Source organism: Beta vulgaris, chromosome 6, assembly GCF_026745355.1.
Source record: "Beta vulgaris subsp. vulgaris cultivar EL10 chromosome 6, EL10.2, whole genome shotgun sequence".
NCBI classification, from domain to species: Eukaryota; Viridiplantae; Streptophyta; class Magnoliopsida; order Caryophyllales; family Amaranthaceae; genus Beta; species Beta vulgaris.
This window is the reverse complement of record NC_079207.1, coordinates 9259744-9277059: the sequence shown is the minus strand read 5'-3', so window position 1 is coordinate 9277059 and position 17316 is coordinate 9259744. Positions and strand designations below refer to the sequence as shown.

The 17316-nt window shown below is 35.1% G+C and overlaps 1 protein-coding gene across 1 annotated transcript; it reads left to right on the top strand.

Moving 5' to 3' along the window:
* The first annotated feature begins 6226 nt into the window (after positions 1–6226).
* On the top strand, positions 6227–14976 carry LOC104895528 (trans-Golgi network-localized SYP41-interacting protein 1). The gene is given in 10 exon segments (XM_010682066.4): positions 6227–6743; positions 7445–7801; positions 7888–10520; positions 10522–10590; positions 10592–11003; positions 11395–12202; positions 12371–13476; positions 13887–14031; positions 14116–14197; positions 14713–14976. Coding segments are annotated over 10 exon segments (5823 nt in total). The 5' UTR covers positions 6227–6635; the 3' UTR covers positions 14816–14976.
* Positions 14977–17316: the final 2340 nt, after the last annotated feature.

The following is a 17316-nucleotide window of genomic DNA, read 5'->3' as shown; positions in this document are numbered from 1 at the left end:
AACGAAACAGCCAGTCCAAGTAAATATTTCAACTAAATTATGTATATCTTAATCAAATTGTATATACTTTGATCAAATTGCATACTTATATTATAATTCAAAAATTAATGAAATTATATTAATAATTGTATTTATTTTATTTTGTTTGGATTGATTCTAAATATTTGAAAATGAGTTTATTTTGTCATTTACTTGTGCTTAGGGGTAGTAATAAATCTGGCCTATTTGTGAACAGTTCAAGCTTGACTCGGTCAAAATTCGATTTGGTCAAAGTTCAATTATATATATAGTTTTAATATATTTTTTCAATGAATTTTAGTACCCTTTTTTCAAACATATATAATGACATCTCCAATAAGATATATACTTTTCAAAGAGTAGTTTTTAGCACAAATTTTTATGTGTGGTTGGCCACATGGTGTGGCCACCCATTATATTATAGGGTTACTCCTTGCTAAACGACGCCCTATAATTTCCTACTAACGCCCTAAATACAATATTTTTATATTGTATTGATATAATTTGCATTTCTTTCCTCTCTCCTCCCCTTAACTCACTTCCCTAACCCCTCCTCCAATTTCAAAAGTTTACTTCCCGCCACACCACCACCACCACCACCTTACCCCCGACAGACCACCACCTTCTTCTCACTTTTTTTTCTCCCTTTGTTTCTGAATTTTTTTTTAAAAAAAAAGGGAGGCGTTCTTGGTGGGCGCCCCTTTTTTCTGAATTTTTTTAAACGAAAAAAAACATAGAAGAGAACAAGGGGGTGGTGTGTCGGGGTACGGTGGCTGTGGTGGTGCCGTGGAGAAGAAGGTAGTGGTGGTGGTACCGTGTAAAAGAAGGTGTGGTGGTGGTGGTGCCGTGGAGAAGAAGATGGTGTTGGTGGTGCCGTGGAGAAGAAGATGGTGGTGGTGGTGTAGCAGGAAGTGAACTTTTGAAATTGGAGGAGGGTTTAGGAAAGTATATAAATACAGTATAAAAATACTATATATAGGACGTTAGTAGGAAATTGTAGGGTGTCATTTAGCAAATGAATTGTTATAAAGCTACTCTTTAGTGTTGTAGGATTGTTATATATTTAGTGTTATAGGGGTTACTCTGATTTATCAGTGTCATAGGGTTATTATGTTAATATTATTTAAATTCAATAATGTAATTATAATTTTTCACACTTTATATAATCATTTTCTATATATCTATGGTAATTTTAGATTAAATATAGAGTTTTCGAATTTGAATATTTAAAAATAAACTAAAGATATAATGAAACTATTTCTAAAAACTAAACTAAAACCCTGTTCTCTTCAACTTTTTTGCTAAACTGAAATTAATTTTACTAGACTCAAATTATTTTTGCTGAACTTAAATTATTTTAACTAAAATAAATTATTTTTATTGAACTAAAATTATTTTTGTTGAACTGAAATTCATTTTAGTGAACACGCACATTATATTCAACGCGTTGACTACATGATAGTTGGCACAATTCTTAGGAAAATCTATATTGTTGTGTAAGATATATGGTTATTATTGACTTATTGTGTATATAGGTTTAGGCTATGTTCAGTACACCTTATTTTTGTTTATTTCAGATCTAATCAGATCAGATCAGATCAGAAAAAATAAGTTCAGATCAGATCAGGTCAGAAAAAATAAGTTCAGATCAGATCAGATCAGATAAGTTCAGATCAAATTAGATCAGAAAAAATAAGTTCAGATCAGAACGGACCAGATTAGATCAGTTCAGATCAGATCATGCTTATATTTAAAAACTCATTATTACTATTAAATATCTTTCATTACATTAGTAAAAATTATACTAATTGAATATTAATAAAATACTCATTGAGACGAATCAAACAAGACCCACATGACTATATTTTTTCTTATATATTGATAAAAATCTAAAAGATTCTCTCTAATTGTGAATAGTGTCAAGTTTCTAAGTGAGAAAGATAAAAAAAATACAAAGGGAGTATTATTATTTACTAGTACATTTGTTCAAAAGGATTATTATTGTTGTTGTTGTACTTATTAATTATTAATATTGGTAATTATTATTATAATCTTGTTGTTACCATCATAAATGTCATTGTTATCATTATATTAAGTTATTTTGTTGTTATTAAATAATAGAAAATTAAAAGTCACGTGTTAAGAACATAAGATTGACGCAAAAATAAGAAATATATATAATATGATAGCTCAAATCCATGACAACGAAACTACTAAGTTCGGATTACATTTCAAAATAAGCCAAGTGTGAGATACAAATTATAAATTTAGATTCGGTACACCTCTTCCTAACGAATTCCAAATCTCTCTAGCTATTTGAAGTTGCACACTATTTATTTCTTTTATGCGCAAGTCATAGTTGTTTGTATATCTTATTTTATTTTATATGAAAAAAAAGAGTTGAGTCTGTCGACTTCTCAAGTGTGAAACATTTTTTTAAGGAAAAGTGTGAAACATTGTATAAGTGCTCTTATAAATTAATGACTTGAGTTATATAATTATTTTTAGTAATAATAATAATTATTATGATTATAATTATTATTGTTGTTCTTATAATAATGATAATCATTATTATTATTAATAATAATAAAAGTTGTGTAAAAGTCGTAATAGAAATAAAATGATAATAATAGTAATACTATAAAGAAGATCTTATAAATTATAATGTATTGCATAATAATGAATTACAAAGTAATAATATAATAGTAATAATATAATAGTAATAATATATTTTATAAAAGATAAGATCTTGTAAATCAGATCAGATCAGTCAGATCAGACCAGATCAGATCATATCAGATCAGATCAGAAAAAATAAGTTCAGATCAGATCAGAAAAAATAAGTTCAGATCAGATCAGAAAAAATAAGTCCAAATCAGATCAGATCAGATAAGTTCAGATCAGAAAATTTCAGGTGAGCTAAACATAGCCTTAGTGAATGTGAGTATGTGACGGGTAAAACAGGTAGCAAGTTGTATGACTACCAAAGCAGTATACATAACATGAAAATAAAGGATTTTATTATCTCGATAGGAGATAGAAAACGAGTTATTATACTTCTCAAATGGAGCATTATTTACTCATTTAATAATTAATAAAAACAATATATAAAGTAAAAGAGAATCAATTAAAAGAACTGTGTTTGGGCCCATTTCTTGGACCAGCCCACCTATGGCAAAGTTACTAAAATACCCCTACATCTAGGGAAGCAAATCTTCCACCAACTGGAGCTGACCAAAATACCCTCATTTATATTGGGGCTCCTATCCTCTATAAATAGGGGTTGTCTCATCAGACAAAGGTAAGCAACTCTAAGCTGCCAAACCCAAAGCATCTCTCTCTACATTGATCCCTTTCTCTCTCTACCACAATCATATACTGACTTGAGCGTCGGAGGGGCGATCCCGGGACCACCCCGGGGTAGGCTAACCTTGTTTTGCAGGACGATGTACGGATAACGGAGCTCAGGCGTACCTTTTTGGGGGCCATCTCAAGTCTCTTAGCACACATCAGCATTTGTGATCACCCTCAATTTCTTAGCAGAAACAAACTGCAATGCAAATAACATGAAATACTATTCAGACAATATTATTTTGTGTATCAGTTATTGTTGCGAGTGAGTAGCAATTTAATAACTTAGTTGTTAATGTAAATGCACTCATTATTACTAATAGATTTTTTTTTTTACGAGATAACTAATCTATACAAATATATTAAAAGGCGTGCAAAAACAAGAAACTGTGCCATGTGGCGCTCTCCCTAAGGAGTTATAGTTCATGTAATCCATGTACAATAAAAAAGTAAGACATTGCATAGTATAGGGTTTGATCCCAATACCTCAAGTACATATACTAAAGTTTTAACCACTAGGCAATGTTGTATTTAGTGTTATTATCATAAAGTATTATATCAATAAATGAAATTTTTTCTTACCCAGGACATAGCTCGGTCCTAATAACTAGTTTGATTTATAAACTGTGCATCGCACTGGCACTATGCTAGTTTTTATCTACTATTGAAGTAGAAATTTGAAAAAAAAAATTCAAGTTTATAACCTTGAACAAACAAGGGACTTTGTTTTTTTTGGTGAAAAAAGGTAAATCGGTAATCAATTTTTACGAGTTTACCCTTTTCACAAAAATAGTGTATAATTTTGCCTCTTAATAAACGAATTTTCTTTTTCCAATTTTTGAATTATTGTTAATTTGTCAATAGCTTATTCACTAGTATAATATTGCAAGACAAATGCAAAATATAACTCTGTAGGGGGAAGTGTGCTGCTAGACACCATGGACATCCCCCAGACCCCTTTGCTTCCTCACTGCCTAAGTGCCTAGTGACCCTATTGACGCCCATCCTTGGTGTGGGAGATGACCCGTGACACTAGGAACAACCCAATCCTACATGCCACCCGCTGTACCATGCTTGCGTGTTTTAAGTCAAATTTAAAACATTTTAAACTTGTTTTGTCATCTCCTATGTCTTATCATAATTCTCTAGAAAAAAAACACTAACACATAGGATAGTGTGTCATGTCGTGTTGTGCCACACAATAACACGATCTAACCAATATGATATATTCACCCGAACATATCATTGACATAGTACCAAGGATGTCTTGGCCTAGTAGTTGAGATTGAGTTGTTGCGAATGAAAGATTACAGATTCAAATCCCCTCGTTTTTTCTTTGTACTTTATACTGTCTTAAAGACTCATACAAATAAAAAAAAAATACTTATAATTGACATAGTCGAACCCTAAAGTGCACCACATCTCCACTAGAGATTAACCGTCCGGATGATGTTTTTGTCTTTGTATAGCTTCAAACTCTTACTGGTTTGCTAAATGACGCCCTAAAATTTCCTAGTAACGCCATAAATACGTATACTATACTGTATTTTCTCCCTTTCTTCTAACACTTCCCTCCCATATTCTTCCACATACTCACTGGGCACCATCGGTGCCAACATACCACCACCGGTGCCGACACACCATCACATATTCTTCCACATACTCACTGGGCACCACCTATGCCAACATACCACCACCGGTGCCGATACACCATCACATATTCTTCCACATACTCACTGGGCACCACCGGTGCCGACACAGCATCACCGACGCACCACTACCGCCGACGCCGTACCCCCACCCTCTTCCATCCCCTGTTTTATGCATTTACGGTGTATTTTTTTTTTTAAAAAAAGAAGGGAGGCGCCCACCATGGACGCCCCACCATCGGTGGAGGCGTCCATGGCAGGCGCTCCACCACAAGGTGAGGCGCCTGCCATGGACGCCTCCACCGATGGTGGGGCGTCCATGGTGGACGCCTCTCCATATTTTTTTTAAAAAAAATTCAAATCTTAAAGGCGTCCATGGCAGACGTTCCACCAGAAGGTGAGGCGCCTGCCATGGACGCCTCCACCGGTGGTGGGGCGTCCATGGTGGACGCCTCTTTATAATTTTTTTTTAAAAAAAAATCAACCTCCTGTTAGTTTAGTATCTTCATCTGCTAATTTGGTGAGTTTCAAAACTTCACTGTTGAGTTTGCAAAGTTATGTTCATACAATTGTTCATAAAGCTTCTGTTTTCATTATTCTGCATAGGAATCTGGATTTATTGAATTGAAATTTGCAGAAAGTTAGAAAATAAGTTTTTCTGGCGGAAAATACAAGTGTTCATATGTGGGTGTGGTGTTCATAATACATAAGTTATAGAATCTGCATTTTATAAAATTTTCCGTTGAAAAATTCTTTACAATGTTCAATAACTTATGTACTATGAAAACCACACCACATATGAACACTTATTTTGTAACTTTCTACAGATTTCAATTCAACACTTGTATTATGAACATATGGCGAACACAGTACATGGGAATTGAAAATACAAGTGTTCATAATCTGCAGCGGTGTTAGTGGCGGAGGTGTTGGTGGTGAAGGGAGAGGGGAGGGGAAGTAAAGAAGAGAGAAAATAATAAAGGTATAAATATACAATATAAAAATACTGTATTTAGGGCGTTAGTAGGAAATATCGGGGCGTCAAATAGCAAGACCCAACTCTTATAGACAAGTTGACGCATCACACGGACACACACACACTCCCCAAACACACACATCGTGTGTTCGTGTTAATTGTTACGCCTTTGCCTTGCTTGTTCGGTTGTTCCCTCATCATTCGTCTCAACAACGTAACACCTTCATTTTGCCTAACTTTTTATTTCATAGTATTATGTAGTAAAGTTTTGTCTCATCATTATTTCATTATATTTTCCCCAAATCCCAGAAAATACAAATCATTTAAATAAAATAAAATCATACTCGTTATTATTCATAAAATTACAAAAATTAATTAAGCTCTGTATTGTTGACTGAAAAGAACGACGTCGTATCAGTCATCTTCTTCCTTTGGCTCTCTTTCTATCTCTTTCCTACTTCACCTCAGTTTTACGATTTCAATTGGATCTACATATAGTCAACCAACACTCTTTCTTCTTCTATACTACGACGTCGTTTCTTTCCAGTTTTTCTTTTCTTCAATTCTTCTTCAAATTCTTGAATTTTTTGAATTGAATCTGAGCTATGTTTGTAGATTAATTAGATTATATGTGATTAAGAATGTCGGAAAATTTTGATTCTGAGAACAATCTAGAATCATTAGCAGCAGGAGTAGTTAATGATGAAGATGACGATGTCGGTGTTAATTCTGAGTCAACTAATAATCAGGTACTGATTAATTATTATTATTAATGCTGTTAATTTGCTTACTAATTTCAGTTATATTGTCATTTTAGTTGTTTGATTGCTAATTAATATTGGGGTTTTTCATTTGTTCATTTGTTAGATTGTTAATAGAGTTATTGGAGAAATAATAATTAGTTTATTTGAGTATTTGTGAGCTTGTATTGTTGATTGTTTATGGTTTTCGTGTTCGAATCCGAAAGGAAAAACCCGAATTTGTCGATGATGAATGTAGTTACTAGAGGTTTTAATGTAGGGTGAATTATTGAATGGAACTGAAAAGAGGGAGGGGGTGATAGAGGGGGGGGGGGGTGTGGTAAATGGAAATGGGGAAAAGATGGAACAAAAGTTGCTTTTAAAAGGGTAAGATCTTTGGCGCGAGAAGAGGTTGATCTGTATCATCTCGACTTGTTGGTTTATATGAAATATGTTATAATACTATTTTGTTGTATGTGTATTGTGTTAAGAATCTATTGAAAAAGTCTGTACTCTCTATTAGCACAAAATAAAAGATCTTTAGAGGCATTGATATAGACTGTATTGAGTAAAGAGTGATCTTTTATGGCTTTATGTAATAGTATGTATTTGGTTGTGTAGAAGGGTGTTATTTTACATAATTGTTGATGGTAGTAATAATCTTTTGGAAATTCAATGGATGAGGTTCAACTTGTGTTGTATCAATGCAGGAAATGAGCTCAAGGGAAGCTAATTATGATAGTAATAACAGTAATGATGATGGGGTGATTGTGAATGCGGATAATAATGGAAGTGGTGGAGATTCTGATGGTGTGGTGGTGTCGGAGGATGCTGGGAGGGAAGATATGTTTCTTGATGCCCCTGAGGATTTGGGAGCTGATGGTAGAGATTCTTTGACTCAAGAGAGCCCGGAGTGGGAAGAAGACAGAAGTCGTGTGCCCCGGGCTCGGTTTAGTGGGTTGGACAATGAGATGCAGAACGATTACATGGTGGATGAAATGGAGAGGCTACGAGCCATGCTGGATAAGACTGTAAATGAGAAAGAGAGCATTGTGAGGGAACACAAGGTTTTCACTTGTTATCACAGACTTTTCTCTTGTAAACTTTTGTATATCTAGAAGGTAATGTGATTCTTTTTGGTTTTGTTATGCAGGATGAGATGGAGATGGCTGCAAAAGGGATTGCTAATCTCCGAGATCAGATGAGGGATTTAATTAATAAGCAGTTGTTGCGAAATGAAAATCAATCTGGATCTCTTGACCAGTTTCATGCAGATGTAGAACAGACAACACTGCATGAATTGATACATGAATGCTCCATGTTTGTTAGGAACGTAATAGAAGAATTCCAGGATTTGAATACAAAATCCACAGAAGCTTCAGTGTCGCGTGAAGTTGTCAATTCTTATATGAATTCAGTTCAAAATGAGTCAGCAGAGGTTCAATTTCAGAAGGATCAGTACATGGAAGATGCTACAACCAGGATGCTGAGTTCTTTTGCGTCTATTGTGTATGTAGGGGAATTACTAGATAACTCTCTTGTAGGGAAGATAGCTTACATTGAGAAAAGTGTGTTTTCCTTGATGGAAAACTATAACTGGTTCCTTTATCAAGGTGATCAGCTAAGGCAGTGTTTGGCGCAGTTGAGGCCTGAACTTGCAGAGCAGACTGATTTTGGGGTGATATACGCTACAGCAAATGAAGAGTTGCTTGGGTTCAGAAATAAGGAAGCAGACTTTGTGGAAAAAATGAGCCATATGGAAAGTGAAAACAGTAAGCTGATGGAGCAACTAGGCGCACACAAGGCAATGGCTGACACAGCAAATGCAGAACTTGAGAAATTGAAAGCTGAACTGGAACAGGAAAAACACAGGTATTCAAATACCAAAGAAAAGCTTTCCCTAGCCGTGACTAAGGGGAAGGCATTGGTTCAGCAGAGAGACTCACTGAAACAAACTATAGCTGATAAATCAAGTGAACTGGAGAAATGTCTTGTTGAATTGCAAGAGAAGTCTAGTGCGCTAGAAGCTGCTGAGTTGATTAAGGAAGAGTTAGTGAAAAGCCAAATGTCAAGTGCATCATTGCAGGATATGCTAATGCAGAAAGATCTCATGTTTGAAAATTTGGAAGATATTATACTTCAGAGTGGTATTCCAGAGATATCAACATCAAAGGATGTTACTGAAAGAATCAGATGGCTTGTGGAAGAGAGGAATGCATTGAAGGATGATTCACTGAAGTTTCATCAACTGGCTGATGCCTTGTTGTCAATTGATCTCCCAGATAATATTTCTTTTTCAGACATTGAATCTCGACTTGGCTGGCTTACCAAATCATATGATCAGGCAAATACTGAAATAAGAAAGCTGCAGGATGAAACTGCAAGAACCAGAGAATCACTTATTGAGGCTGAGGCAGAAATAGGTGCATTGCAAGTGGAGAATTCTAGAATAAGGGACATGACTTCCAGAGAGATGGACCACTTAGTTGCTTCACTTTCAACAGTTCTAGTAGAGAAGGATTATGTCACTATGGAATTGGACGATATGAGTCACAGATTTGAAGCAATTCTTCAGAGAGAGCATCAAGCTGTATTGGAGAAGGAAGACATGTTAAGGATTTTGCTGGAGGCTTCTGGAGTCACAGCGGATGACAGCCAACATTCAGAGGCAGGTGTGGTTGTAGAGAAATGCCTTGCAACAATAATAGAACGGAGCAGTTCGACTCATGAATCATCAGAGGTCAAAGACGATTTTCATCAGATCTTGCAAAAGCTCGTGTATGTTAAGGCCCAAGACTTGGCTCTCCATGAGTATTTGTTGGAAGATGAGACCCAAAATATGAAAGCGGGGATGAATAAGTTGTTTATTGATTCAACAAAGGCTTCTGAAGAAATAGCCACTCTTAAGGAACACAATGAGAAGCTGCAGAAGGATCTTGAACGGACTGAGGAGAAATCGTCTTTAATACGGGAAAAATTATCAATGGCGGTGAAAAAGGGAAAGGGACTGGTTCAAGAACGAGAGGGTCTGAAGCAACTTATTGATGAGAAGAGTTCGGAAATCGAGAGGTTAAGGCTTGAACTAGAGCAGAAACTTCTGGCAATTAGTAACTACGAAAATGAGACTAGTAGGCTATCTGAACAGGTTCAGGGCATTGCAAAGTTGGAGGAAGATCTTCTTGCTCTAAATGATCAACGAAGTCTACTAGAAAGGGATCTATCAATGAGCAACAAGTTGTTGAATTCTCTGACAGAGTCAATCAGTAGCATTACACTACCTGCAGAATCAAGTTTTGAAGAGCCTGTTGAAAAATTAAAATGGCTTGCTGGGTACTTAAGTGAGTGCGAAGCTATCAGAGAACAGGTGCAGCAACAGCTGGAGAATGCATTGCATGAAGTTGAAACTTTGACTACCAATGTCTCAGAAGCACATTCAGCTATCAAGTCGCTTGAATATGCACTGGCAATTGCAGAAGAGAAAAATTCTCAACTTGCTCAAGAGAAGACAGAGCTCGAAGTTGGCCGGACTATTGCTCTAGAACAACTGGAAAAAGCAATGCTGGAGGCACAGTTGTTTGCTGAAGCTGGTGCAGCTAAAACTGCGCTGGAAAATTCTCTTGCAGTTGCAGAAACCAATGTCTCCAGGCTTGGCAAGGAAAAGGAAGAAGCTGAATCTAATAGAGTTCTTGCAGAGGAAGAATTAGATAAAGCAAGATCTGAAATTAATGATCTCACTAGCAAATTGTCAAATGCTACCACAACTGTGAAAACTCTCGAAGATACAGTACTCATTTGGAGGCAGAATTGCTGTGTTAACTGATGAAAGCAATGCTGCACAGGTAATTAGAACTAGCTTGAGAAAGATTGAAGGAGTTGAAAGAAGAAGCTGACATCTGGGATAACAAGCTGCAAGAGGCACACTCGAATGTAAAATCCCTTGAAGATGCACTTTCAAAGGCGGAAAATGATTTTTCCGAACTGGACAGTGAAAAGAAAGCCGCTGAACAGGAAATATCAACATTAAGTGCCAAACTTAGTACCTGTTTGGAGGAGTTGGATGGAACTCATGGTAGCTTAGAAAGCAGGTCCTTGGAGCTCTTTGATCACCTTAAAGGACTTGAACTGCTTGGGGAAGATGAGACTTTACTCTCTTCACTGAGAAAATGTTGCGAGTCAAAATTTGACAGCCTCAAAGAAATGGAAGATTTGTTCAATATCATCAGAGGCCGATGTGCTAAGCTGAGTCCAGCAAATGATCCTGTCTCCAAGGTAACATGCAGTCATATGCTTAAAACTGTGAAATCTTTAATTTGCATTTGCATTCACCTCTGTCATACCTGATATTCTCTTATCATTCTCTTTCCCTCACTTTGGATGTTTTTCATCATCCTTTATATCCTCTTTGCTGGTTACAATTTAACTTTTGGACACGTATGTGCTAATTGGCCTCGTTTTAAGGAACCTCCTCCCCCTACCGTTTAAATTCTGCTGTGAAGCTAAAGGTTAATTCAAAAATATTGAAGTAAATTTTTTTTAAAAATAAAGCCTTCATATCATACTCCTAAGTTTCTTGTGCGTCAGTTTCCAGGTTTTAGCTGATCTTCCGTTGGTGTAATTAAAGGAAGCTTATTGTTAGTTTTTCACTTGTCTGTTTTGTCAGGAACCCTCTTGCCTATCAAAGTTACTTTCAGTCAGCCTTGATGACATTGTTGATTTGAATAATGTTAGCAGTCAGGCAGATGCTGTAGAGGGTAGTGATATTTCCTTTTATGTTCAGAAGATAGTGGAAAGCTTTCATATGAGAAAGAGGACCTTCTCTGAGAAAGTTGATGGTTTTTCTTCCTTTCTGAGTGAATGTGATACTTCTATTGTGCAAGAATTACAGTCTACAAGCAAAATTATAACATCTATGGCTGAGGAGCTGCAAATTCTGGACCAGAAAGTGAAAAGTACGGAAACAGATTATCAAGCTCTGGAGCATAAGGTGGCCCCTCTGGAAGATGATGTTTCACTTTTGCTGTCTGCTTGTACTGAAGCTACACAAATGTTGCAATTTGAAGTTGAAAAACAAATGGCAGAAATAACCTCATCTAGTGATCATGCAGAAAACGAGCCAAAGTTAAGTGAAAACAAGCATGTGAAAGCTACTGAGATGCTGTTATTGGCTACCAGAAAAGCTTGTGGTGTGTGCAAGCAGTTGGAGAATTCAAGGAGCGAGTTTCTGACAGAAGTTGAGAAATTGCAGGATAACGTGAATGAACTGAAAATAGTTGCAGACAAGAGTCTGGAGGAACGGGATCTATCCAATATGAAGGTCCGTGAATTGGAGACTGATCTAGCCGAACTACAAAATATATGCAGCGACCTAAAGCTTAAGCTGAAAAGTAATCTAGAAATCGAGGCTAACTTGAGGGAGAAAGATGTTGAGATATCATCTTTGCAGAGCATTTTGACAATGAAAGAGAAAGGTGAGCATATTCTCGTCTATATACTCATTTCTTCCCTCAAAATTTGCCCACCTAATATTCTGAGGACTTGCAATATTGTGAGTTTTTAATGCTTGAGATGGATAATAGGGGGATAGAAGTAGATATGTAATTATTATCTTACTTCATTGTTTGTGTCTTCTATTTCAGAGGTGGGAGAGGCACTTTATTGGGCATCTCATGTGGAGAACCTTGTGACCAGATCAAATAGGATAGATGTATTAATGGAAGATTCTCAAGGTGGGGACTTGGAGCCCAAGGATTCATCCCAAATAAAGAAGCTTCTGTATGTTGTTGATACCTTCCCTGAGTTGCAACATCAAATTGAATTGCTTTCCCAGGAAAAAGAAGAACTGCAGACTGCCCTTACAGATCAACTTCATGAATTAGAATATCTGAAGGAAAAAATTCAAGAAAGCAGTGGCCATGAGCAAGAATTGGCGCTGGTTAGGAGCAAAGTTATCAACATGGAGTCTGGGCTTGACAGAATTATTCAGAAGTTTGCCGGTAGAGATATAATTGTGGACCAAGCACCTGTTTCTACAGATGACATTTTACAGGTAATTGAAGAGAAAGTAGTGACGGCAGTCTCCAATTCTGAAAATTTGAAATCCAAGGTCCATGAACTTGAATTTGAGGTTAAAAAGAGCATCAATTCTGAGCAAGAATTAACAAAGCTTAAAGAGCAAATATTTGATCTGGAGGCAGGTGTGCAAAGAATTATCAAGAATTTGGGAGGTGATGAAATTGAGAGCTTGAAGCCTCTTGCTACAAGTGATCTTATACAGGTTCTGGAGAAAATGGTAATGGCGGTAACTTTGGAATGTGAAAAATTGAAAGCTAAAGACCTTGAATTTGGTACAGAAATCTGGAAGCACACTGATGAGCTAGAGTTGGCCAAGGTCAAGAGTCAATTAGTTGATCTTGAATCAGGTCTGCAGAGGACCATCCAGAAAATTAGAGGTGATGCAATTGGAGACCAGGGGAAAATCCCTGCAAAGGATCTTTTACAATTGTTAGAAAAGATGGTAATGGCTTTAATTACGGAGTCTGAAAATTCAAAATCTGAAGTCCATGAACTTGATTCAAAGTTGTATGGAAGTCAAAAGGATGTGGATGAATTATCATTGAGGGTGAAAGAACTTGAAGATTCACTTCAATCTAGGGTTGTCTCCCCTGATACAATCCAGGAAACGAGCCTTCTTGAAGCAACTACACAACCCTCAGCATCTGAGATTTCTGAAATTGAAGATGTGGTAAAGACCTACTTTTTTAAAATTCTGTATCCTGATTTATTTTTGGTTTTACAGAGTACTGTTATTAATGTGTCACGAGTTAGGTTGTTAGATTTCGGATAGATTTGTACACTAGGGTTGCTTATATGGCTTTTATTTATTAAGGCATTGCATATGTTTTCTTGGTTAGTTATTCTAAATTTCAGAATCTAGTTAGGAATTCACTAAGGTTTGCATGGTTTCATATAAAAGTTTTGTAGTCTGGTATTATGTTTCTATATTTGTTACTCTTATCATTGTGCATTTGTGGAGAGTGTGCTAGTGTTAATGTTAAATTGCTGCATAGAAGTTTGGCATGTTTAACTATTGTTGTTTGGGTGCTGGGCCATAAACTGGTGTATGACTATAAGTGTTCATTTTTATTTTTTCAGGGTTCCGTATCAAAAGCTACAATTTCTCCTGTTCCATCTTCTACTCATGTAAGAACGTTGCGGAAGGGGTCAAGTGATCATATTGCTGTAAATATTGATTCAGAATCAAGTCGGCTGTTGGATAATGAACCAGTCGAGGATAAAGGTCTGTAAAATTACGGGATGAGAACTTTCTGGTTTTCAATTTATTATTGATCTGGATAATTAAAATTTACATAAATTTTTGCAGGACATTTCTTCAAGTCTCTCAATACATCAGGTCTTGTTCCTATACAAGGAAAGATGTTAGCTGATAGGATTGATGGAATATGGTAAATTTTTATCTCATCTTGAATCTTATTTTATGTGATGTATCTACACAGTTCAATTTTGTAAGTTATAGTACAAGGGAATGAAATGGAAGAACGGGTAAGTGAAAAATATGTACCAAACTCTCAAAAGTGAATAACGCTTCTGCTTAACACGGGGGACTTTAGGGAATAGATCTACAGTACTTAGTACGATTAGTAGCAAATGAAGAAACGCATAGTCTGATTCTCTATTGAAACAAACTGTGTTTCTACTTCATGATCAGAATGTATCCGTCAATATTGTGAAACATATGATTGCATTCCCAACCTGACGATTGCAAATATCGAGGCTTCTCATCTATGTTTTGGATGGATACATTTTGGTTAAACCGATTTAGGGTAGTTGATGTTACTGCCTGATTTTGACCACCAATATGACAAGTAGCTGAACTCTGCGATCTTAAGTAACTTGATAAACATGTAGAGTCATCGCAATTGTTACCGTGGTACTAATCCTTCATTCCCAATTCATGCAGGGTATCTGGTGATCGATTGTTAAGGAGTCGGCCACGAGCTCGTCTTGGGTTTATTGCATATTGGCTCTTCTTGCACATATGGTTACTGGGAACCATCTTGTAAAGAAGTTTGGCTGTACTGTAGGGATAGATTTCTAGGCCACACGTAACAGCAACACTATTGATACTTTAGATTTGTATTAGATAATAGATATAGACATATAGTGTTATCTGCTAAATTAATTTTTTTTGATGTTAATAGTAATAAAATTATTCATTTATTCATTTTCTATTTTTCTAGTAATAATGTTTGCAATATTAGTAGAGCAATAATGTTACATGGAGATTTTCATGTCTCCATCAAGTCCCGTATTGCTATGATCATACTATGATCATAGGCCGTGGGAGGGGAAGGAGGGAGAAAGAAATAGGGGTTGATGGACTTGACGACCTTAATTTACTAGATTTACAGATTTTTTTTTTGTTTTAATATTGAAACTATTTCTTTTTTAATAAGAAGTCAATATAAACATAATAAACATATAATAATTACAACTTTGTTTGCCACATGATAAACATATAACTGGATTTTGCTCCAAATTTTAATAAGAAGTCAATATAATAAGCTCAGTAGATGTAAGCAATATTCTTCAATTTTCAACTACTTTTTATCCTTTTTTGCACTAAACGATTAATATCCTCGTAAAGAGAAAGAGAGAGGGATTGTAGATAAAATATGTCACTAAATTTAGGTGAAAAGAACACACTCTAATTTTATTGTTAACTTTTTAATTCTACCGAGTAAATCATCAAAATCACTCTTGCACTTACAATTGATTCATAGGAATGTCAGTGGGGCGGGTCAAGTAGGAGACCCGCCCCATCTCCGCTTAAGTGGGGCGGGGATGGGTCTAGATTTGTAATTTTAACGTTTTCTTAGAAGTAGGGGATTTCCTTACATCTCTCTACTAATCTACTATCAAGCGTTAACTTGCTTAAGGGTCTGTTCTCTTCGGCATAAAACAACTGAACTGAATTGAACTGAAATGAATAGTGATACGCAAGAGTAAAAGTATTGTCAAGAGCTGAACTGAAAATAAGCTGGGAAAACGGGCTCTAACTAAGGGTGCGTTCTGTTCAGCTTAAAAAATTAAATTTCAGGTCCAATAAGTTCAGATAAGTTCAGATAATAAGTTCCAATAAGGTCTAATAAGGTCCAATAAATTCCAATCAGATGCAATAAGTTCCAATCAGGTGCAATAAGTTCTAATCAGGTGCAATAAGTTCCAATCAGGTCTAATAAGGTCCAATAAGTTCCAATCAGGTATAATAAGGTCCAATAAGGTCCAATATAGTCAATGTTTAATAAACATTTGTATTATTGTCCACTATTTTGTTATTCATAATTTCATATCACTATTAGCGGATTATGTTATTATTAGAATTAATTAAAGTACCACAATGATTATATAGTATTATACTTGTATTAGTGTCTATTATTTATTATTTATTGTATTATGTCTATTATTTTATTTATTTGATTATGTCTATTATTTTATTATTTATTTGTATTATGTCTTATTTTATTATTCATATTACTATTAGCTGATTACTCCCTCCGTTTCCTAAAAGATCTCCCACTTTCCGTTTAAGGGTTTTCCAAAAGATCTTCCCACTTTTCTTTATCCTTATTTTGGCAAAACAAATTTCCCTATTTACCCTCTCATGTCACTATCATATGGTCCACCATTACATTATTAATTCAATTTTAATCCCTTTCTCTCTCCTACTTTAACCCCTTTTTATTTATTTATTTATTTATCTTAACCCCTTTCTCTCTCCTACTTTATTCACATCATGCCCCACACAATTTGATTTTCCTTGGTATCTGTAGGAACAGTAAGTGGGAAGATCTTTAGGAAACGGAAGGAGTATGTTATTATTAGAATTTTTTATTAAAGTACCACAATGTATAGTATTTTACTTGTATTATTGTCTATTATTTGATTATTCATATTGCTATTGAATAATATTATAATCATGGTCAAATAATTAAGGTTAACAACAACAATAATAATAATAATAATAATAATAATAATAATAATAATAATAATAATTATTATTATTATTATTATTATTATTATTATTATTATTATTATTATTATTATTATTATTATTATAATTACAATATTTTGCAATTCGTCTTTAAATAACTAGAGATAACATGTTTTCGTTGCTAATAACTATGAAAGATATAAATGTTATCAATTGATTGCTTCATTATCATCACTGGAGTATCTTTCTTCATCGGAGTATCTTTCTTCATCTTCTACATCATCCTCTTCAATCAATACGTTTTCTTCATCAACAGCCAACCATATTTCATCTGCAAATATATAAATAGTAATTTTTTTGTTAAATTAATTATCATAAGAGATAATTAATAATCATTATTTTTTAACGGACGAATTATAATAATTATTATTCCATAAAAAATTTTGAGGGGTAGTATTCACGTTAGTGGTAATATTTATGTTATTCATGGTCAATGTTTTTGTCTAATAAGGTCAAATAAGTTTCAATCAGGTTCAATAAGGTCTAATAAGTTTCAATCAGGTCCAATAA